The sequence below is a fragment of the Acinonyx jubatus genome, chromosome C1, assembly GCF_027475565.1.
Source record: "Acinonyx jubatus isolate Ajub_Pintada_27869175 chromosome C1, VMU_Ajub_asm_v1.0, whole genome shotgun sequence".
Taxonomy (NCBI): Eukaryota; Metazoa; Chordata; class Mammalia; order Carnivora; family Felidae; genus Acinonyx; species Acinonyx jubatus.
This window is the reverse complement of record NC_069381.1, coordinates 90,380,388-90,403,359: the sequence shown is the minus strand read 5'-3', so window position 1 is coordinate 90,403,359 and position 22,972 is coordinate 90,380,388. Positions and strand designations below refer to the sequence as shown.

The 22,972-nt window shown below is 37.9% G+C and overlaps 1 protein-coding gene across 1 annotated transcript in view; it reads left to right on the top strand.

Annotated features, from left to right (window-relative positions):
• The window catches only part of VAV3 (vav guanine nucleotide exchange factor 3), a 350,186-nt gene that overhangs the window by 226,806 nt on the left and 100,408 nt on the right, over nt 1-22,972 (top strand). Inside the window, exons 16-19 of the mRNA XM_027058453.2 lie at nt 36-137; nt 444-544; nt 11,967-11,992; nt 17,817-17,862. Coding sequence (XP_026914254.1) covers nt 36-137; nt 444-544; nt 11,967-11,992; nt 17,817-17,862 — 275 coding nt within the window. The remainder of the gene's footprint in view (nt 1-35; nt 138-443; nt 545-11,966; nt 11,993-17,816; nt 17,863-22,972) is intronic.

The window sequence follows — 22,972 nt, the reverse complement described above, 5'->3', positions numbered from 1 at the left end:
TTTCTTGAAGAAGTTCCTTCTTTCCCTTTTTATAGATCGAACATAAGGCCAGACTACGCAGACTCCAATTTCCATGAGTTCAAGATGCACACCTTCAGTCGGGTTACATCCTGCAAAGTCTGCCAGATGCTCCTGAGGTAGGCTTGCCCAGTCCTGTTTCTCAGTTTAAAGGAGCTGGTATAATTGCTCAGTCTCTCTGACTTTTCTAATGTACCAGCCAAAATGTTCTCAAGTGGGGAAATTGCCTTAACAGTTTCGAGTCAATAGATCTTTCCTCAGCGTTGAACTTAGGAACTCCCTTCCAAGCCCCAGGAGGCCCCATCCCTCGGCTAAGAAGACTTCACAGAGTATCATGTTCCCTCAGTTTCTTTCTCGTGCTTGTGCTTTCCTGTAGGCAGAACTTAGCACCTTTTAACATATCACCCTCTAATTTTATCTTTCAGAGGAACATTTTATCAAGGCTATTTATGTTTTAAATGTGGCGCGAGAGCACACAAAGAATGTTTGGGAAGAGTAGACAATTGTGGCAGAGTTAATTCTGCTGGTAAGTCATGTTTATTGTTGTCATTCTGTTCTTAATTAGGACATAAACCTTGATAAACATAATTAAGGCCTAATTTACTCTTAATATGTGTTTATTGTGACATACCTGCTTTTGAAACTATCATTTATACAGACAATTAGAAAAAATTGCTTGAAATTCCTGTGACTTCCTGGGGGGCAGAGGACTGCAAGGGGGCCTTGGCAGGTTTCGTGTCACCCATTTCATTTAGCGCAGCCCTTGAATCTCAGTACTGCTGTACAGATAAAGCCAAAGCACACAAGTGGAATAAAAAACCAAAAAATTATTTTTCATTTCTGTCTTTAGTCCTTAAATTTCTCCCTTGTTCTCTTAAATATTCAGCTCAGAAATGCTAATGATGCCAGAAGTAAACATCATACACACTAATTCATGAATTAATGAATTGAATACATTGTCATTTTGCAGCATTCAACAAAGAGCATATATCCTTTGGATTTCATGTAAATATTTTCCCCTTGGTTTTTAAAAATAATGCTCCATGATTCTTACATGAGCCAGTTGCTAAGGCTGTTGGCAATTATGCATTCAATAGCCTTTTGCCTCTCCCTGCTCCTCTTGGGCTCTCTTCCTTCTCTTTCTTTTCTGGCCTCTTTATTCTTTCTCTTTCTTCTTCTTTCTCTTTGTCCTTTTCCCCTGAGTTTCTCTTGTGTTTTATCAATAAGACCTTTCAAAATCAGTAAAACTTTTTGAACAGAAGAAAGGGATCTTTAACAGCTTGAGTTCAAAAGGTAGCCATGTCAACCTTTGATTTTCCCAAAGGAAAAGGTGGACATTGAATTATTTTGGATAATATGAAGAAGAGTGAAACAGAGAATAATAGCTCATTTCAGAGCTGAGTTCAGAAAATGGGCAGTTGTAGAAAAGGTGTGAATTCCATTAGAGACTAAGATCACAGCACATTCTTCTCACTTTGCTCCTTTGGTGGATGGTTTTTAAGGTTCCTGTGAGCCATGAGCTCTCTGTGCTAGGCATGGGCAGCCGCGAGAAGGATCCCAAAGTTAGGTGAGCACCTGCACTGTGCCTGTCTGGTTAGGGCCCTTTGCTGGGTCCTTCCTGCACGTACCTGTTCAATCCTCAGAACAGCTCCTCCCATTTTCTGATGGGGATCAGAGTGTTCATGCAATGTGCTCAAAGTCTGCTAAGACAAAGAGACAAGATTAGTACCCACTAATTTTTCTGAAGGTCAGAAACAGTTTACAGAGTTGTAAAATATAACAGAAGTGTTATATATTATTATTGTTATTCTTTAATTGACCATGTGATACAACTTATCACTTAAATTTTTGTTGTTCTGTCCTTATTTGTCCCCTCCTTTAATCTCTTTGAGGACAGTTAACATATTATGTGTGCATGGTAGGCTAATGTGTTTTTGTAAACCCCCCAGCCCTGTCTTAGGAGTTTCAGTCTGTGAGAATATAAAATGATCTCATAGTTGGCATGGTTCTCGCATTCTACTGGAAGAGTATAGGGCAGTAGTTGAGAGTCAAGCAGAAATGGTTGAAAATCTCGCTCTGCCTTTTGTTACCTACATGAGCTTGGGAATTTTACGTAAGCATTCTGAGATTTTGTTTATTCTTCTGTAAAATGGAAATTAGAGGATTCTCGTGAAGATCAAATGGAATAATGTTGATGTTACTAACACAGTGCTGGGCACAATAAAAGCTCAGTGTTTAATCCATGGTGCTGTGATGAGAAGTCAGGTTTTTGTTTGTTTGTTTGTTTGTTTGTTTGTTTGTTTTGAAAGGGATGGCCTTAATCTGTATTTTTGCTGCTGTTTTTATGATGTGAAGAAAATGTGGATAGAAGAAATAGCGAGCACCAAACTTTGAAGTGATATAAATAAGTGATGCTAAAGGACTTCAAATTTTCAACTTTTACTAAAAAAAAAAAAAAAAGTCAATAGGAAATAGTTGGGAACTCCTGGTCAGGCAGATACAAGAGTGGTGCATTCCCCGTTTGTTCCTCTGTCACAGTTGCAGCATCCTCTGCCCTTCACTGAGTAGCTCTGGACTGAGACTGTGTGTGATAGCAGTAAGCCCATGAGCTCTGGAGTCTTGGTCTGGTTTGAATCCCACTCCAGAGCTTACCACCTGGGTGACTTACTTAACCTTCGTAAGTCTTTGTTTCTTCCCTCCTAAGGTAGGGATAATTATACCTAGCCTTTAAAAGCCTTTTTTGGGGGCGCCTGGGTGGCTCAGTCAGTTAAGCGTCCGACTTCGGCTCAGGTCATGATCTCGTGGTCCGTGAGTTCGAGCCCCGCGTCAGGCTCTGTGTTGACAGCTCAGACCCTGGAGCCTGTTTCAGATTCTGTGTCTCCCTCTTTCTCTGACCCTCCCCCGTTCATGCTCTGTCTCTCTCTGTCTCAAAAATAAATAAACGTTAAAAAAAATAATAAATCTTTTTTTTTAATAAATACAAAGTCCCAGGTACTGTTTTATCACTGCTGTCAACTCATTTAGACCTATACAGATGCTTTAAAGTTGGCATTGCTGCTGTTCTTACATAGGAGAAACTGAGGCATAGAGAAATAAGTATCTTGCCTTAGTTGCTTAACCAATAGAGTGAAGAAAGTCCAGGCAGTCCAGCTCCTGAGTTTGTTCTTTACCCCTGAGTTATGCTCCCAGTCATGTGAATTCATGGTAAGGATATATGCCAAATGTGATAGATGCACAGTGCCTAACCCTTGTAAACCACCAGAGTAAAATCATGTGCTTGGTTTTTGTCTAAGAGAGATTTTCCAATTTTTTAATTTTTTTTTTTTTAGCAAAAACACTTCTGAATTTAGTTAAATTAGTGACTACCAAATATGTTTAGGTTTCAGTGCTTTGAAGTGCTGTGAGAAATTCAGGCATCCCCAGGACCATGCCTGCCCTTTCCCCATGGGTTGTCTCAGAGCTGGAAGATTTAGACACCTTCAGTTCCAGGATCTCTTATTTTAAGATGAGGAAACTGAGTCATAAAAGTATGAAAACAAGGTAACTAAGAATAAGGCTGTTCATGCCCTGCAGATTATAGATAATGGTTATTTACACCCATATCATTGATTAAAGGTAGCATCATCCTCTAAACTCTTTTATAGAATTCATCGTACTCAAAAGCAGGAAAAAAATTTTAAGCCTCTGTCTGAATTTACTTCTTGGAGTTTTAAACATTATTCTCTTGCTCTCTTGGTTTTCTGCCTTGCATTCAAAGTTGTCCTGCATTTTCCTGTTTTATGCAACTGTGTCTTATTCTCTCTTTCTATCCTTTCCTGCTCAAGATTTCTAAGAGACTGATGGCATTGAATGCTCCTAGTCTGTTAATCAGTGGTGTGAGCTATTAAGAACCTGCCCAGGAGGCTGCCCTGTTTTGCCTCTAGATTAGCATTCGTGGGTAGCCCTATGACTAAAGGGCCATGCTTATCCTGAGTGAAGAGGAATCTGATACAGCTGTCAGCAGTCCTCCCCCTCACTCCCAAAGAGACGCCCTCTAAAAGTTGGAAGTTGTGACATCCTGTTCTCGAACCCACCCCTTCCTGCACTGTAGTAGGTAGTAACTGCACATAGAGTGTGAGTTTGAGCTTGGTGAGTGTGGTAAAATAGGTAGAATTTTGAGGACATGGGCAAGCTAGAATGTATGGGTGTTTCCCAGCTAGCAGAGAATCAACATTGGCTTAGGTTTTGCACAGAGTACACTAGTTCAAAAGTATAGTTTTCGATGATGGGTATGACATTCGGGGAAATGTGGATGTAGGGGAGGAGGGCAGGAGGGAGAACAAGATGTATCAAGGGCTGGAGAGCTAGTTTACTTGGATGGGGCTTTTTCTGGAGAAGAGCATTTCAGGAGAACTTGACTTGGGGGAGTGGGATCAGCTAAATTTAAACAGCTAAATTTAAAACAAGTCAATGGTATTGATTTAGAGCAAACGCAAATGCTTAGATAATCCAGGTTCCCACATAAAATTTTATCTTAGGTGATTTGAGATTGACCTCAACTTTACAGAGCTTTATAACTCTATTGTTTAATATAGTCTAACTATATTCTTAGGAGACAAAGAGAGTCTGATAGGCTCAGTATGAGTCAGGAGGCTACTTGTAGCTCAGAAAGCTGTGCCCAGTAGGAATAGTTAGATTATAAACATTGGGTAGTTGGGGTAGAAGGCAGTTCCAGAAAGTGGATCATGCCATTTTCTGTCAACGTTGGTCCAGGCGGAGAAGGGGGACTAGTTGTACAAAATGACACGGTAGCCCAGGAGTTGATGAAGGTTAGAGAATCTTCCGTTCTACTTGTAATTGCCAAATACACTGGTCATCACAATCTAGGCCTTACCTAACTTGAGTTTTCCCTATTATTCAGTACTCTTAACCATTCCCCTTGACACTTTCCTTCATATCCTACCACATCCCCCATGCTGTCGTTTAGCTATCTGATTAATTTCCCTGGCATTAGCTATAACCTACACCCAGGCAGATAAGTCACTAGTTCCACATAAGGCTTTTCTCCTGAACTTTGGATTCAAAATTTCTATCTTCTTCTCCCATCTCCTTTCCCAGGTGTCCTGCAGTGACCTCAAATTTCACATGTCTAAAACTAGCCTCGTTAGTCATTAACAGAGGCTTCCTCTGCCTACTCCTTGTCTTAGTTAAAGGTTCAGCATCCATGCACTCACCTGAACCTGGATGTGCGCCTTGATGTGCCCACCTCTCTCATCTTCATTTACTCACCTATTGTTCTTAGCTCTCCTCCTAAGGCTCTCTAGAACCCACTGATAGGGTATTGCTATAGATTAAAAAAAAAATCTCAGTGTCATTTGTTTGGACAACTGCAAAAGCCTCCTAACTCCTTGCTGTCAATCATACTCCTTCTATATGATTTCCAACATGATCTTCATTAAAATCAATTCTGATTGTAAGATTCTACTGCTCCCTATACCTTCCATTCCTTACAGAGTAGTGTCCAAACTTCAGTTAGACTGGAGCTGCTTGCTGATAAGAACCATACTTAAGTGATGCCCTTACCTTTGGAAAGCCATGGTAGGTGGATGAGTGAGTGGACAGACAGTGACAAGTATGAGTGACAAGTGATGAGTGGCTGACAAACAGATGGACAGTGTAATGAGTAGAAGTATAGCACTAGGGTTTCTGGGCTCTGAGGATCACTACAGTGTTGGAACCAGAAACAGGAGGCTGTGGGAGATTGGACAGGTTTTGATTCTGCCCTTGTAAAGACTGGAGCCCAACTCGATGAAGGATAAGTGAAATGAAAACCTTCTCTGAATCCCTGGCTGGTACTTTAAGAATTGAAGATAGACTTGGTAGGACCTTTGCATTCCTTTCTAGTATTTATGCAAGGAAAGACTCATGCTCTGTGCATCAATCATCAGGCCTTTGACAGGGGAGCCTAGGTTAGGTTAATAAGTAGCGAGGAACAGAACCATATCACAGAACACCTGATGACAATAATATCTCAATTTCTAGGGAAGTATACTCCCTGATCCAGTCAATCCCATTTTCAGAATTCTTGCTGGGGTTTTACTATTTCCTCTCCTTGAAATGCGCTCCCTTCTCTCCCAACAGTTCCAAGATCTATTCTTCCTTTACTTCCCCTACAAGCCCTTTGCCAATCATTTAACCTCACCTTAGCCACCCAACAGTAGTGTGAATTAAATTGTTCTCTAATTAGTTTGTATGTAGGTTTTATGTATTTGCTGTTAAGCAACTAAAACACTCCTAAAATACTTCAAATCCCATTGGGTTTACTACATAAACATTGATTTTTCACACATGCACTCTTGGCTGTGAGTTCCAAAGCCCTCCAAGGTAGCTCCCTTCTAAGAAATGGCTTGGGGATCTGAGCTGGTTCCATCTTGGGACTTTGCAAATTCAACACATGGCTTCCCAGTAGCTGTTCTTAAAACCTCATAAACTGAAATGAATAACACTTTTTTTTTTCCTTTTAATCACACTGTATTGGTTAAAAACAGTTACATAGCCTCAACTTAATTACATGGGGAGGTAGACAATGTGTGGAATACATGGACGGTTTGGGCACTTTTCATTTCCTCTAGTAGAGTATGTGTTCATTCCTGTAGGGAACGTATTTTCATCTTTTGTATTCATCCCTTAGTACCAAGTCCAAAGTCAGGATGCTTAACCTCAAGTTGTTATTCCCTTTTCCCCAGATAGGGATATCTCTGCTCCAATACAATCTGTAATAGTGTTGGATGTAGCTAGACACTAACCAATCAGCATGTGAAATAGCTCTTAGGCATTTCTTTTTGTGGAACTTAAGCCTTATTTGGATGTTGTCTTCCCTGAATTTAGAAACCTTTTATGTTTCTTGCTCTGCCACCCTTAAATTTACCTAGTTTTCATTCATCTTTGAAATAATTACTTGGCAAAAATGCAGTGCATTTCTGAATGAAGTAAGTCATTTATATTAATATTGAACTATGACAGATTATTAATTCAAGTGCATTTGAAATATTTTAAAAAGGTGTTTTTAGTTTTCTGTTTTATATTTATAAGACAAACTGTGCAACTTAGAAACAAATTTGAAGGCTGGGTGATTAGTTTATGTCTTAACATTTGAGAATTTGCATGGATATGAAGAGCAGGCAATTTCCCTCTCTCATTTTCACTGAACTTGAGTTGATGCCTTCACATTCACCATGGCAACCTCAATGATCAACACGTACATGGCCTCTGAAGTGTGCTGCCAGAACTTTCCAACCTTAATAATGAATAGGTATGGACTCCATTACATGAGACTCTCTCAACAAGTCGCTGCAGAGCTGATGCAATTCTAGAATGGCATTTCTTTCTCACAGCACACCACCAAGAGGGTCTAATCCAAACTGCGACCTTTTGGGAGCACTTGTGTTTTTCCCCTGCTAAACCCTCCTTACTCTGACTTTGATCAATAATAGCTTGCTTTGCAGCCTCTCAGTTTAAACAAAGAAAGTCGCACTGGAAGGCAAATATTGCTGGAGCAGAAACTTTGGTTTAATGCATCTTTTCCTTTAGTGGGAATGCAAGCCTCAGCTGCTCTAATATTTAACCAAAGCAGGTCCCCATTTGCTTCTCTGTTTAATCGTTCTTTTATCTAGGCCAGCTCCTGCTCCTGCTGCTGCTATAGCCATTCCTAATTGGAAGGAAGTTGCCTTGGTATCCTAATGGTTTAAACCTGCAGGATTGTTACCTAGAACCTCTACCCCAAAAGGCATCTGAAATGCCTTTTTTATTAATAATAGTGCAGTATTTTATCATAAGAGGTAAGCTCTTAGAGCATAGTTTTATTTCAGCCTTGTGCCACTAGGCATTTTATCAGATTGCTTTTACATGAACTGAGACTTCGTCATTGATTTCATTACCAAAAAATGACTTTCGTTCTACTTCATATGACTTAAAGCCTTTCCCATAAATTAGCCCTCTTTTTTTAATTTACCAAGAAAATTTTATTCTCATGGTTGGTTATTATTCCTTCCACTTAACTATTTGGGTGAGTTTAGTGATACACTAATGATTATTAAAGTAAACTGGAAAATATCATGTGGTCTGTTAGAGCTCTTGAAAAGACTTGAAATCAAAATCTCTTTCCAAGTATTTAAACTTTTTTCTTCCTAATATTGCTATAGATCTGAGTGGTGAACTTAACATTTGTTTAACTTCAAAATTTTATCAGTTCAACTGTCTTTTAGTTTTAATGTTTGACAAAAATAGCATGTTAGCCATGATGACAAGGCGCCTTCAAAAGCTATTCTGGTTATTACTTTTCTGTGGCTTCTTTTGAGACCAACCGTCTTACTGGACATTGATTTGTTTAGTCTTAACAAATAGAACTTCAGATAAGAGAGCAAATTTTGTAATATTGTATGCTTTGAGAGCCACTTGCATTAGAAAAACAAATATAATAGGACTGAATTTTTTGTTTAAACAAATGAATTGTATTAAGTGAATCTAAAGCCTCGGTGGAAAACAATTCTTTTACACAAATATGCACATTGAACCCTGTGCTGGCATTGAAGATGGAGTTCTGCAAAGCCTCCAAGCACCTCAGTAACACCCCTTCTCTGAATTACATTAAACCAGTCGGGACTTGATGAAAGAATGCAAGGTATAAACCCCTTGAGGGCCTGTGAGTCACCATCTAGAAAGGCTCTTGAAAGGGTAAGAACATTTTATAGTTTGATCAATAGCAGTCTGAGAATAGGCTGCAGGGTAAAGACAAGTTGAGGATTAAAAACTTTGGGAAACTTGAAGAATTGAATTACTCTCGTAAGGAAGTTCCCAGGAGAAAAAAAAGAGGACAGAAAGAAAGACTTTTTCATCAGATCTCAAGCAGCAACCTTTCTGTTTGGTCAGAATTCAGCTAAAATAGATTTGATGGTCATCAGCCCTTATTATCTTGATCTTGATGCAGAACTGTGACACACAAAGTGTTTTTTAGGGGCCCAAGTACCTGCCATAGTAGTTTTGGGTGCATATCAAGAGGAGATTGAAGATGGTGTTGGAGACTTCAAAATTAAAGCAACCTTTCCATAGAATATTTCATTGAAAGAGGCCCTTATTCTATTTTTCTAGCCAGAATGAGCCTTTACTTTGAAAATGTATAAAGCAATTTTGGCAGTTGGGTCTTCCTCTCTCATCACTGTTATTTTAGTATAAGTTAAGCTGTTGCATTAGTATGGTTATCAGAATTTAGATTTTGTTTATAAAGGAGGCAAATAGTTCAATGCTGTGGCCACTAGGGTAAGTACAAAAGTAATAAGATAAGAATTGCTGAACTTAAAACAGGTTCTAAGAGTTATTTCAAGACCTTTGGGTTTTGCACTATTCTTAGAAAATTTACAGAAACCTACTATGACACAGAAGTAAATAAAAGCTGAGACTTTTAAGAGCCACTCTGCTAGACCCAGTGTGAGAAGATCAAAGTGTGAACTTCTCCATACCAACTCTATGGAGGACGTGGGCCTCTTTCCTGGGTGACAGGGTATAGAGGGTAGATATGGTAGCCATGAGGACAGGAAGTGGTGGCAAGGAAAAGGTAAGCCCTAAATAAGAACTCAGGTCCTTAGAGTTGGAGTTACATCCAGCACAAAGCCTCTTTTCCATTTTTCCTACTTGGATTACAATGAAGAGGCTTTGTGTAGAGGAGTTCTTAGTACATTTAATCAGAATTACGAGGAAAGCTGATGAGACATCAAAGAGAGAAAGCAGGAGCCAACAGGAAGTGCGTAAATGAAAGAGAGAGATTGGGTAAGGTGGTCAGCCCAGTCTGGATTGCTTCTGGCTTTGTACCAGTCACCTGTGTGCCTTGCTGGGACCTCTCACTCTCTTGAGTCCTGTAATAGGTGCTTACTCATGCAGGGAGCTGGCCACATTGAACTTACACACTACATAACAAAATATGAAGAGCCTGTCAGTGAGAGTCTTCTATTCCTAGATCTTAGTTTCTGGGTAAAGAGGTACAAGTGTCTGCATAGTTAGATGACCACCTTAGATGCCATCTTTTCCCCTTTCTGAGGAGCAACCAGATGACCTTCGTGGACCATAGTGTCTCACTTACTGTCACATCGGCGATCATAGGTTTTATACAAAAATATAATACATTTAAAACATGCTGTAAAAGACCTACTCACAAGGACATAAAAATACTTATATGCAAAGAGTCAGAAAAAAAATGGTAACTTTGAATTGAAATTAAGTTGCATATTCATTTATGAACACTGAACCCAAAAGATCTGAGGTTTTTCCGTTTTGGAGGACATCTGGAAATAGCCAGCCTTTCTCAGTCTGCTTAGATGGAAAACTTAAACTCCTCTCCCATTTGGTGCTTCTTGCAGTTTATGATTCTCAGTTCAGGCTCTTTCTCTAACGCACCAGTAGGAGAAAAAAAAAGTAGTTTAGGGCTATTCTGGAATATAAGTCTTTCTGGTCAAACCAGCAAAACAGGTGTCACACCTGCTGTTAGGAACCTAAGTTTACCTAACCTGGGTTCTTAGTCTTGACACAGCATCCAGCCAAATGGTACCTATAGAGACCCTTTCCACAAACCTCTTAGGCAGTCTATCTTCTGAAACATTGCTTATTTCTAAATGAGGAAAATAAGTGAAATAGCTTTCTGTCCAGGAATACTCCTTTGTAAAGGCCAACTTTAAACCTGGCAAAGATGCCTTCATAGAAGGCAGTCATTTGTGAAAGCTGGTGGCGTGGGGCTTGAAATTGACAGGGGAGTGCACACTTAACTTTTCTATGGAAAGGTGACTTTGGTCATGAGTCTTCCATTTGCATTAATCAGAAGTACTCTTTTATAAAACAAAACAAAACAACCTTCTGTTCCATGCCCCAGGCAGCTTCCTGTGTAAAGCAATCTGTGGCAGCTAGTCAGGTGTTCAGGTTGGAATTTTCCCCTTGAACTCGGGTTGTGGGACTTCTTGTATGGTCTTACTGAAACAGCTTACAAAGCTCTCATTTAGGCCTGTCCTTTCTTTTCTGGTGTTTCCCTCAGTTTCTTCTTTTTCTCAGATCCCTCTTCAGAAGATCATTTTGGATGGGAGCAGTCAGGCATAGACTCAAAATGACAAGGTGTTTGCCATCACAGCCTGGAAAAGCAATAACATGTGTAGGTGCTCTTGGGTATGGAGAAAGGAAGCATAAGTATCCAGCAGGTGTCCACGTGCAGTGTGTTGCCTTTACTTTCAGAACAACCCTTCACCCTTCTGCCACTGTACTCACCTGCAGATCTCCGGGTCCTTTACAACTGTTAGTCATTTTCAAGAACTAAAATGTAATGAGTAGATTGTTGTTTCTGCTTACAGACGAGGAAACTAAAGATGAAAGGGAAAAATTAGCATTGGAGTCGAATCCTGTCAGTTTTGTATTTCCATCTTTAAATTAAACTCTTCCCCCCAAAAATTAAAAAAATAAGAGTTACAGCCACTTAATGAAAAAAAAATTCATATGCAATACTGTACAGTGTTAAATTCACAGTTGTTATACTCAATGAAATACCTTTGTAACTTAGTGCGTTTAGACTTAAAACTAGGTGTGTTGAAAGGTTCCCACCTAGCTTTTTCTCATGCATGTAAATTTAGTGCAAGCCTCTGTTTCAAGGAGCTTTATGTGGTTGGATTGACATTGCTTAATCAACAATTGAAAAAGTTAAGCATAACCTAGAAGTCATTTAGAACTGTGAGTCACTTTCCTGACAAGCCAATAAGGCAAGAGAACCTGGGTTGCAAAACAATTACTAGCCCAGCCTGAGGGACCCTGGAAATATATTACAAGTATTAGTTAGGGAAACAAAGCAGCAGTGTTTTACCAAGCTGCAGAGAACAAGCTAAGGTTGCTAACTAAACAAAATAACTTTACACTGACAATGCCAATTTTTACATTTGTTTCAGAACAAGGGACGCTCAAACCACCGGAGGTAAGATTAACATTTAAAATTTTTTTATATAACTTTTGCATTTCAGGTTGTTGGTTAACTTAAGCAGGCTTGAGCTTTTAGAATGCTAAATGTGTGTCTTAAAATGGATAGAAACAGAGCTAGAGAAATCAAGTGCTTATGAATTAAATGCACAGGTTAAATCAGGAATTTTCAGTCACTGTCTGGAGATCTTAGGTAGAGGGAAAATGTGAATATTTAAGAATGTGTGTGATATGGAACATCATACTTAGGTACTTACTCAGGTAAATTTCAAATATTCTAACAACATGTGGCCCTAATATCGGGATACTTTTCCCTAGTTTCCTGCAGAATTCCACAGAACCCTGAGGTTTGTAAAAGTTAATGCAACTATATTCATTTCTTTGGAATAAATATCTTTGATCCTACTAGTACAGAAGGAAGGTAGCCCTCACCCCAGGGAGTTGGTAGATGTGTCTGTGTCATGAAACATTGCATGGCTGCCCAACATTTGCTAGTCCTGAAAAGTTCTAACAGTGTTCATCTCAGAATGTGGTTTCATGTTTCTAGTAGTTGGCTATTTGAGCACAAACATGTCTTATTGATCAAAAGCAAGATCTGATAGCATTTTCTTTCAGCTTAACACAGTTTAAGGTCTAATGGCTTAGAACTGTGTGATCCCTGTCACCTCTCAGAATAAAGGTATTTAAAAAAAATATGAAAGAATGAGAAATATGACAGATTCCAAACAACCGTTGCCTTGGCCTTTAACCAAAAGTAGCAGATTTCTCATCTGACCTCCCAAAAATAGTATCACGGAGAAAATTAAAATATAAAATGTATGTGATTGGTTATGTGAATCAAAAGTACAGTAATTTGAGAATTTCAGAGTAAAAGAATGACAAAAAAACCGTTCTATACAAAATTATTTTAATGTAATAATTATGTATCATTAAGGGTGGTATAATATTTTTTAATAGGCTGGCATTTATATTGTGAAAATAATGAAAAGCACAGTAAGATTAAATAAGCAATTATTTCTGCTTCTCTTTTGCATAAGTGCATAATTTGCACATATAGGGTATCAAGAATGTGCTATGGGGATGCTCATATGCACTTCCTCAGTGTTTCAGTTAAGAATTTTAGTCTAGAATTTAGATCAAGGAATATCATAAAAATAGTTTATGTAGGCTTTTCTAGGGCTAAAATTAATTAATGTGAAATTTCTTTTACTGTTTAGTTGTCAGGTCAGATTTTTCGTCAGGACTATAAGGGTGCTGCCAATGAAGATTTTGGAAAGTGGCCTGCTTTCTCTTATTCTCACACTTCCTTAGATTATTGAGACAGAACTCTGAACTTGAACGAAGTATTACTTTACATTTACCCTATTAGCTATATGTATTATTATTTTTTCCAAAGAAGATGATCTCACTTGATTTTATTTAAGTAATGTGAAGTGGGTGTATTTACAGAAAGTGTGCTAATAAGAAGTAGTTAATAATTTTCACATGATACTAAATAATTCTCTCCAAGCATTTTATCCTTTTAAAAAATGACATGGAAGCCTATTATGAAATGAATTAATTTTCACGTTGACTTTTTTTTAATGCAGCATCAGTGGTTTTGCGCCTTGCTTAAGTATTGAATACAATAAGTGCAATTTTTATTTAATGTGTGATTCTGCTCATCTTTATTTTGGGTGCATAATTATAGTAAGCTCTTATATTACCCAATCTATTTGGAAACCTAACTTGGTTTAAGGAGAAATGTCGCAAAAAAACGTTAAGAAGCATCTTGCACTTTATGCTTTTCCACCAAGACTGTGTGGAGGGTGGTTTAATTCTCTGAGGCAGAGGCTTGTATGATGTTCAGGAGTCTTCCTAGTAGTAAATAATAAAACCCTTTTGTAAGCTCTGTCATCTGTAGTTTCCCCACCCTTGAAGTACATTCTCTCCATATACCAGTTTGTAGTCCTATTCTGTTCCCCTTTCAGTAGCTATGATTGTGACTTTGTAATTTTTAATTTTACACTTTATTCTTAAGGTAGGTCAGTTTTTAATAGCTACAGGATCTGTAGGCCTTCATGAGCCCCCTTCATGTTCATCCCATGTTCTATTCTGGAGTGGGCCTTCAGAAGCTGCCTTCAGCTGTGGGAAGTAAGATTATTATTACCTATCTATTTAACACATATGCACTCTAAATCCATTCCTTAATTTGGTTTTGTTTTTTTTTTTACCTTTAAAACTGAGGTACCAAAGCCAGTTACATAGCAAATGAACCTTTTGCTTATTTTGTTGGTAAAATCAACAGAGAATTAAGTTTATCCCAAGAGGCAAGAAGAGATTCTTGGATGATAAAAGTATTTCTTTTAGAGAAAGACAAGGTAATGGGTAACGAAGCAAGAAATAACTCAAATGCTTCTAAAATTAGGTTGGTTGGTTGTCCCCTCCCCTGCCCCTTCTAGTTTGATCAAAGAAGATTGAGAAAGTTCTAAAGACCATTTCTCCTGATCTCATGGGGCTGCATTTGACAGCTTCCAGGGATTGCCTCTACGTGTGCACTCCTGTTTTCTCTCCTCTCCCTGCTAGGGACAGAAGCTCTGTCCAAGCTTTTGAGAATATAGGTGGGGGAGGGGAGTAGGTGGGATGGAATATGACAGAATGACAATTGAAATTAGCATTTTAAAATTGTTTATGGTCTGCTAAATATTTACAAATTTTTTTACAGTGTAAAATAGTTTTTAGATGCTTTGTTTAAATTTTTTTTTAATGTTTGTTTATTTTGGAGAGAGAGGCAGAGCATGAGCTGGGAAGGGGCAGAGAGAGAGGAGGACACAGAATCCAAAGCAGGCTCCAGGCTCTGAGCTGTCAACACAGAGCCCGACATGGGGCTCAAACCCACGAACCCTGAGATCACAACCAAGCTGAAGTCTGATGCTTAACTAGCTGAGCCACCCAAGAGCCCCTGGGTGCTTTTAAAGTAAAATAAATCTCCAAAGGCATCTGGTATAAGTAGCTGAAAAAAAAATTTTTTTTTCAATACAACAAATCATAATTACACTCATTCTTCCTGTAGAAAAATTTGTTTTCGGGGTCACTGATTTATCAGGAGGAAAAACCTAAAACATAAGCAGTAGGGCAATAACTTTAGAAAAACAGTTTGTAATTTGTGTGCATGTAAACAGTCAAAATACCATGAAGTTAATAGTGATGATGATGATATTATTATTGTTATTATCATTATTAACAACAACAGTAAAGTTGTCACTTAACTGTGTGGCCGGAAGTGTTCCAGGCATTTCACAGGACTCATTTAATTCTCACTACAAATGCTGTGAAGTAGGTGCTATTATTATCCCCATTTTATACGTGAGAAAACTGAGGCACAGAGATGCTCACAGTCAAACAGCAGGTGCCAAGTGACAAGGTCTGGATTGGAACTCAGGCAGTCTGATTCTGGAATCCATATTCTTTTTTTTTTTAATTTTTTAAAATATTTATTTATTTTTGAGAGAGACAGAGTGTGAGCAGAGGAGGGGCAGAGAGAGGGAGACACCAAATCTGAAGCAGGCTCCAGGCCTGAGCTGTCAGCAGAGAGCCCGACGCGGGGCTTGAACTCATGGACTGCGAGATCATGACCTGAGGTGAAGTTGGCCACTTAACCGACTAAGTCACCCAGGTGCCCCTAGAATCCATATTCTTAATAATTATACCATGTTCAATCTCTCTCACTCTCTCTCTTTTGGATAGAGTGTGCACACGAGCAGGGGAAGAGGCAGAAAGAGAGGGAGACAGAGAATCCCAAGCAGGCTCTACACTGTCAGCGCATGACCTGAGCTGAAGTTAAGAGTTAGATGCTTAACTGACTGAGCCTCCCAGGCTCCCTTCTCTATTGTTTTTTTCATACAGTGTTATATCAGTTTCAGGTGCACAGTGCAACGATTCATAGTCCTGTTCATTACTCAGTGTTCACCACATAAATGTACTCTTCATCCCCTTTATTTCAGTCACCTCCACCACCGCTCTGGGAATCACCAGTTTGTTCTCTGTACTTAACAATCTGTATGTTCATTTTCTCTTTTTTTCTTTGTTCGTTTTTGTTTCTAAATTGCCCATGTGAATTAAATCATATGGTATTTATCTTTCTCTGACTTATGTCATTTAGTATTATACCATCTAGGTCCATCTGTGTTGTTGCAAATTATTCTCTATTTCAGTCCTCACTTCAGGTAGTATAGCATTGGTCTTAAACCCAAGTGTTCTTTTCCACATTTTAAGTCTATGATTTTTAAATGGTACTAGTTTGGGAATTCCAGGAATAAGGCCCTAAGGTTTTATTCCTTTCTTGCCTCCAGCATTTTGATTGTATATGGTATAAGAGCACAGAAAGGCAGCTTCTGTACATTAAGAAGGTGAAGGGATATGTAGGAAGTAAGTAGCAACATGATATCCATCATTATATATTTTCCTGTTGAAAATATTGTCAGTTGTGGTCATTGTCCTTTATGGAGAGAGCTCTGCAAACTGTTACAACATTTCAGGGAGAACAGATATTTTCATTGAAAGCAGCTTTCTTCCAAATTATCAGCTATGAATCTTGGATTCTCACGCTTCTCCTTTTTGTGCCTTGTCTACCAAGAGCCCAGAGAGACATTTTCTTCTCACTTATAACAGTTCTCTTTATACTAGTTTTTCCAGTACAGTTACCCATCTTGCTCAACACAGGTTCACCGCTGATTTTAATGATCATATTGGGCTTTTTCAAATCCATTTTGAAAGTAGTTTGGTTAAAAACAAAAATTGTAAAAATTTCTTCAGTTTTCTCCCACCTTGAGAATCCTGAAAGTCTGCTCGATGAGCTTTGAGACAGGAAGGCTGTAAGAACCTATTTCACCCATTTAACTTGTGAATGAAAACAGCAAGAACCCTAAGAAAAATCCATGGTTAATATGTGCTTAGCAAAGCCAAGTGTGCTCTGAATGAACCCAAGTCTCCTCCAAACACAGGCAAAAACCCCAACACAGAGAGAAAATTGCTTTTGTAAAAATCTAAATTTTGTGGTCGTTACAGACTCAGCATTTCATCCAGTTGTATAATAAAAAGTGATAAGTCCTTATTAATTAGTGAGATTACTTATTAGGTGGGAATGAATTTAATTATTTGTGAAATGGAACATATAACCACGCATTTTCAAACATTTAAAATTTGTTTTGCATCTTATTTATAATTTTTGTAATGCACAATTTTTCATATGGCTTTCTTTTCTATGATAAAAATTAACTTTCATGTTTCACAAGCTGCATGCCTGTTTTATTTCTTAAAGTATTGAGATGCAAGTGACCATATTTAAAACACCATTCTCAGTTAAATGTTTGTTAAAGTCAGAGCTTCAGATCTTGGTTTTGAGGTTGTATATCTTCTCTAGTCTCTGGCCTGTCAGGCCTCAGAAATAGCTGAGTTAGAGTTTTAGACATCACATGTCTTTGCTGGGAGCATTTTCCAACCAAGAATAGCTACTTGGGCTTTGTTCTAATAATTCCTGTGTTCACTATGACTTCCAAAAAAAATTTTTTTTGTGCCATAATACCCAGAGATGGCAAATGAAAAGATCTTTCTTTTCTGTGGTGTTATATCAGCAACATCAATTATAGATGTTCAAGTGAAAGACTTATTAGAGAAACAAAAATGTTAAATTACAAACACGGTAGAAGCACGTTTCGCTCAAATTCAGTCATACTTTTAAATGGAAAAAGTGAAACATTTATTGGCCTTCCGAAGTATCACATATTAATACAACTTTACTAATGCAAAATCTTTGTTTTGCTTTGTTTCACTTTTCTGCATAGAAACGGACCAATGGACTACGAAGAAACCCGAGACAGGTGGATCCAGGTGTGTTTTTGATTACTTGTCTGTAATCATAACTTCAGTTAAGTGATTATGAAAGTATATGGGAATTGCTGTAGAAGGTCAGACCGATTGTTGGCCTTTGTTCCTGGCAGTTTGGTATGTGATGAGTGACCAGGAGGCGCCAGTCTACTGTGTAAATCATTTACCTGACAGTGCTTCCTGGGATAGGCTCACGTGATGAGTAACCACCAGTACTGCACTCAAGAACCAGCCATCGAGCTGGGTATTTACTTGCTGAACAGCTTCAGGCTCCCTGGTTAATGCCAGTATATCCAATACCCTCCCCTTCTTCCCAAATGTGGAAAGAAGATCATCCAACATGCTAGCATTTAAAAATTAGCATTTTCTTTTTTTGTTTTTTTTTGTTTTTTTAATTTTTTTAATGTTTGTTTATTCTTGAGAGTTAGAGACAGCATGAGCAGGGGAGGGGCAGAGAGAGAGGGAGACACAGAATCCAAAGCAGGCTCCAGGCTCTGAACTGTCCTCACAGAGCCTGATGCGGGGCTCGAACCCATGAACTGCGAGATCATGACCTGAGCTGAAGTCAGATGCTCAACCGACTGAACCACCCAGGCACCCCCAAAATTAGCATTTTCTAAGGGCGTGAAGGAAGTTCATAAACTAGACAATTTTGGTACCCTCCTCTTTTGGGAAAATACTTTTCTTCATCCTTCATCTGTACTATTTTATAATAGAAGAATGAATTTAAAGACTTGGTGAACAAGTATCCTCCTTTGAGACCAATTATTTGTCTGCAGAGAGCATACAGTTGTTTTCTATTTAACATCATGAGGTTTGTTTATCATTATTTTAGTATAATTATTTTTCCACCCATTAAACAATGCCTTCCTCAGTTTAATTACCAAAGGTTTGTTGTGTAAATGGTCTTATTATTATGGGTAAAGGGTACTCATGGCCAAAGGATTCCAAATACATGAATTTGATAATAAATCAGGTGGGGCATGAAGCAACCTTGCTGGAAAATAATCTGGATTGTGTTTTGTTTTCTCATCGTAAACAGCATTCACCTAGTTGTAAACCTGAGCTTTCAAAGCATTCTAGCTTTTAACTGAAACCACACCCATGGTAGCCATGCCAATTTATGAGCTGTTGGAAAAGATTTATAGGACCTTTGTTGCCTCTGGCTAGAAATTACCTCACTTATGTCCTGAGATCAGTTTAAATCTTTTAACTACAGAACAAAATTGAGGCCATTAAAAAAAAAAAATAGGTGTTCTGGTTTATTTTAATAGTTCAAAATTCCCAACACAGTACCCTTTGCAGAGGATTCTGCAGTAATATTTAGAAGTGACTTCTTCAGTTCTATTTAGTATGAGTGCATGGCTGTGAACAGATTTTTTTCTTCTTATTTTGTGTGAGGTGTAATATATTTTTATTTCAGAAAATGATCTAACCTTTACAAGTGTTATTTTAAAAATATTTTCTCTTTCTTCTGTGGACATTTTAATTTAATCCGTTTTCTTCCAGGGAAATGCATTTCTGTAATGTGTCAATAGGAACACATTTGACTATTAACAATTGACTTTATAGCTGGAATTTTTAGGAGCCCTTAGCTTTTCTAAAGAGAGGTATAGTGAATTCACAGATGGTAAGTATAACAAAGTGGACCAGTAATATAATAGTGTATGCTCAAGTTCATGGCTTTGTATATGTACAGCGGCTCTGGTATTCCTAATTGTCCACAGATTTTAGAACTTCATGACGAATAAACTTAAAAATACAAAAGATGTGGTCCGGTATGTTTGTAAGGGGAAAGAAACATGTATATATACATGCAGACACACCCACACACACACAGATTGTGTATCATATAGTTTTCCATTAGGTATGGTAATTATATATGAGCATTTTCTCATTTCTCTACATTTTTGAAAACAAAAAACAAAACAAAACAAAAACAAATCGTTGACCTTGCTTGTTGTAGATGCTAAAGTGAAAACAAGTGTTTCTCCCTGTAGGTGTCTTTTGATGTCTGGCTGAGTTATGTGTGCATCTTTGTTTCTTTCTGTTGGGAAGTTGCTAGCTTTTTGGTTCAAAGTTAACCCTTCCTTGATCACTGCCCTGCACTGGGTTGGTCTTGAGTATCATTTAGCATATTTTCATAGTTTTTACATTCATTCCAAGACGTTTAAATGAGAAATCTGTAAAATTGAGGCTTTCTCAGCAGGGACAAACTGCTTGCAAGGGGCATTGTTTGCTGCTCATGCTTTTACCATGGAAATTCCTTTCATCTTTTCTAGCTAATTTAGTTGACATATCTGAGTGCGAATACATCTAGTGTTTTCCAGGGCCTCACTTGGGGTGGCTTGTACAAAAGACCGACTAACTGTAAGGCCTCTCGTTTTGGAAAGGAACTTAATGCATAGTTATATGGGTGGTAGGTGCCTAAGAAGTGTTTGTTAAGTGAATTAATGAATTGTTGTATGCTTTTTGTGCGTGCGTTGGCTCTCTTGCTTTTTAAATTCCTCCTGCTGACAAAGTGCACAAGTACAGTAACGGAGCATTGAATAATCTAGGGGTAAGAAGCATGGCTCTGAGGCACAGTGACTTGGGACTCAACTTAGGTGCTCACTTGCTGTTGACCTGTGGCAATTTCTTCCCCTCTCTCTGCTGTCCTTTCCTCATTGAAAGGATACTAATAATAGTACCTACCTTACAGAGTTGTGAGCATGAGTAATAAGTGTTACACAAGTTAATAGGCATAAAGCACTTTATAACAGCCCCAAGTATGTAGTAAATAATAAGGGTGGCAGTTATTATAATAATTACTTTATGGTAGAGCAAGGAGCTTAATATTGGACATTTTGTCATGCATAGAAGAATCAGTGATATTTGCCAGTTATTTCTTTGCACACAGACCCAGATTTTTATGTTGAGTTTCCATTGAGGCTAGATGTTACATAAATATAGTTGTTTTCAGATTTGCCGGTATTCCCTGCTTATCTGATGGCTTATCTGATATTTTGTGTATCTTTAAGAAGAGAAACAATCAGGGGCGCCTGGGTGGCTCAGTCGGTTGAGGGTCAGGCTTCGGCTCAGGTCATGATCTCCTACTCCGTGAGTTCGAGCCCCGCATCCGGCTCTGTGCTGACGGCTCGGAGCCTGGAGCCCGCTTCAGATTCTGTGTCTCCCTTTCTCTCTCTGCCCCTCCCCCTCTCATGCTCTCTCTCTCTCTCTCTCTCTCTCTCTCTCTCTCTGTGTCAAAAATAAATAAACATTTAAAAAAAAGAGAGAGAGAAACAATCAAGACTGGTGGTTGAGAGTTTTTTGGTGAAGTTAGAATAGTGTTTGTGATTGCATTATAGAAACAAAAGAAAAACCTCCCAAGTTGAGAACATATTTGTGGGGTTCTGTTCAAACCAAGAAAAATGTGAGCTATGGGTTTGCATCGTGTGTTGTTAGCACATATAAAACATTCACTCTTTATTAATAATTGTGGTTAATCTTTATAGGAAATACTTGCAAATGGCTTTGCAGTTTATTTTTTCTTGTCTTCTATTGTGTGCTAAGAAAATTACCAATTTATGATCTTGACTGCTTTTATAAATATAGTAATGTGTTAGATGCAAATTGTGGTAGCTCTTTTGGATATCTTAAATATAGCAGATATTTTCATCAGTTTGTACTTTTCTTCCTAAGACAGATGTTGGTTTCAGGAAAATAACACTTGTAAGAGACAGATCAATTATTTCAGGAACACGGAGGTGCTAGGCCTTTTTCGAGAACATGAGATCATAAATCTCAAAATCTGAGCACTGGTGTAATATTTATCACTAAAAGTTTCACTCAAGGTCAAAGTTACTAATTAAATTTTAATACTGAATTTTAAACGTTCCCTTCTAAGTATGAAAGATGAAAGATTTATTTTTGTTTGCATGTGGCAATTCTGTATTCCAGGACATGTGTTCTTTTTGGTCAAGCCCATGTTTTTGTCTTATTTGCAGCTCATTGCATCTTGTATTTAAGTCCACAGTCACTGGCTTTAAAAAAAAATCAGGCCAATGTTCTGGGTAGTGCTGCCTGAAGAGTAGATGGAGTAGATGGCAAATATTTAGGTAGCTCACATTGTCTTTCTGATCTTAGGTTACCCATGTGATTGATGATAACCTTGAATAGTAAATGAACAGGTAATGGTTTAAATGATGAAAGAGTTCTTTCTGAGAACTGTGCTTTTCATATGCTTATTGTAACTTTTGATTACAAAGAGAAACATGTGGCTTGGAAAAACTGTCTTTTCTTATTCACTGAGAAGATGTCCTACAGTTTCTTAGCAGAGACCCTTCAAAGATGGTCACTTTCTCTTTCAGGTGGGTAGGATTGATATGTAATGCCATTTCTATTTCTTGTATGAAGAAAGGACGTCCAGAAATCTTTCTTTCATTACCAGCTTCCTATATCACAATAAGCACCAGCAATATCATTAATTATAAAACATGGCCCTTTTTTATAAGGAATTTATAGTCTGCCTAAAGAAGGAATAGATACAGGTGCAAAGTCTTAATTGCATAAATGCATATGTAAATGTGCATCTGAAAATATTTTAATATTATATACTATTTTATATACTGATTCACTGTGCTATGGCATACTGCCATAAACACAGTGAATAGTCCGATAAACATATAACAAATCCAGTTATGTAGTATGTGCAAAGAAGCAAATGGAATTGGAAGAGAGAAGCTCAGGAGGGCTCATACTGCTTTTAGGCTGGGTTGTCTATATATGCTTTTATTTATATAAATAATTTTGTTACACTGGTTTATTGTATTGAATTATAATAATACAGTTTTCCTTAATGTTTTAATGTCAAACAATTGATGAACTCATTCCAAATCTGAACAGAATTATTGATTTCTTTTAGATTGGATTCTAAACACAATGTCAATTTGCTCAATAGGGAAATTTTGTATTTTTAGTTTCCAACTAGAAAACATTAACAAGAAAAGTAGCAGCCCGAGATTTTAAAAATCACAGACCTAAAAATACATTTTTTTCCTTTCTCATGGGGGAGACAAATGTATATTCTTGAAGACTTCAGAAAAATTAGCTTTTGTCTATAATAAATAAATAA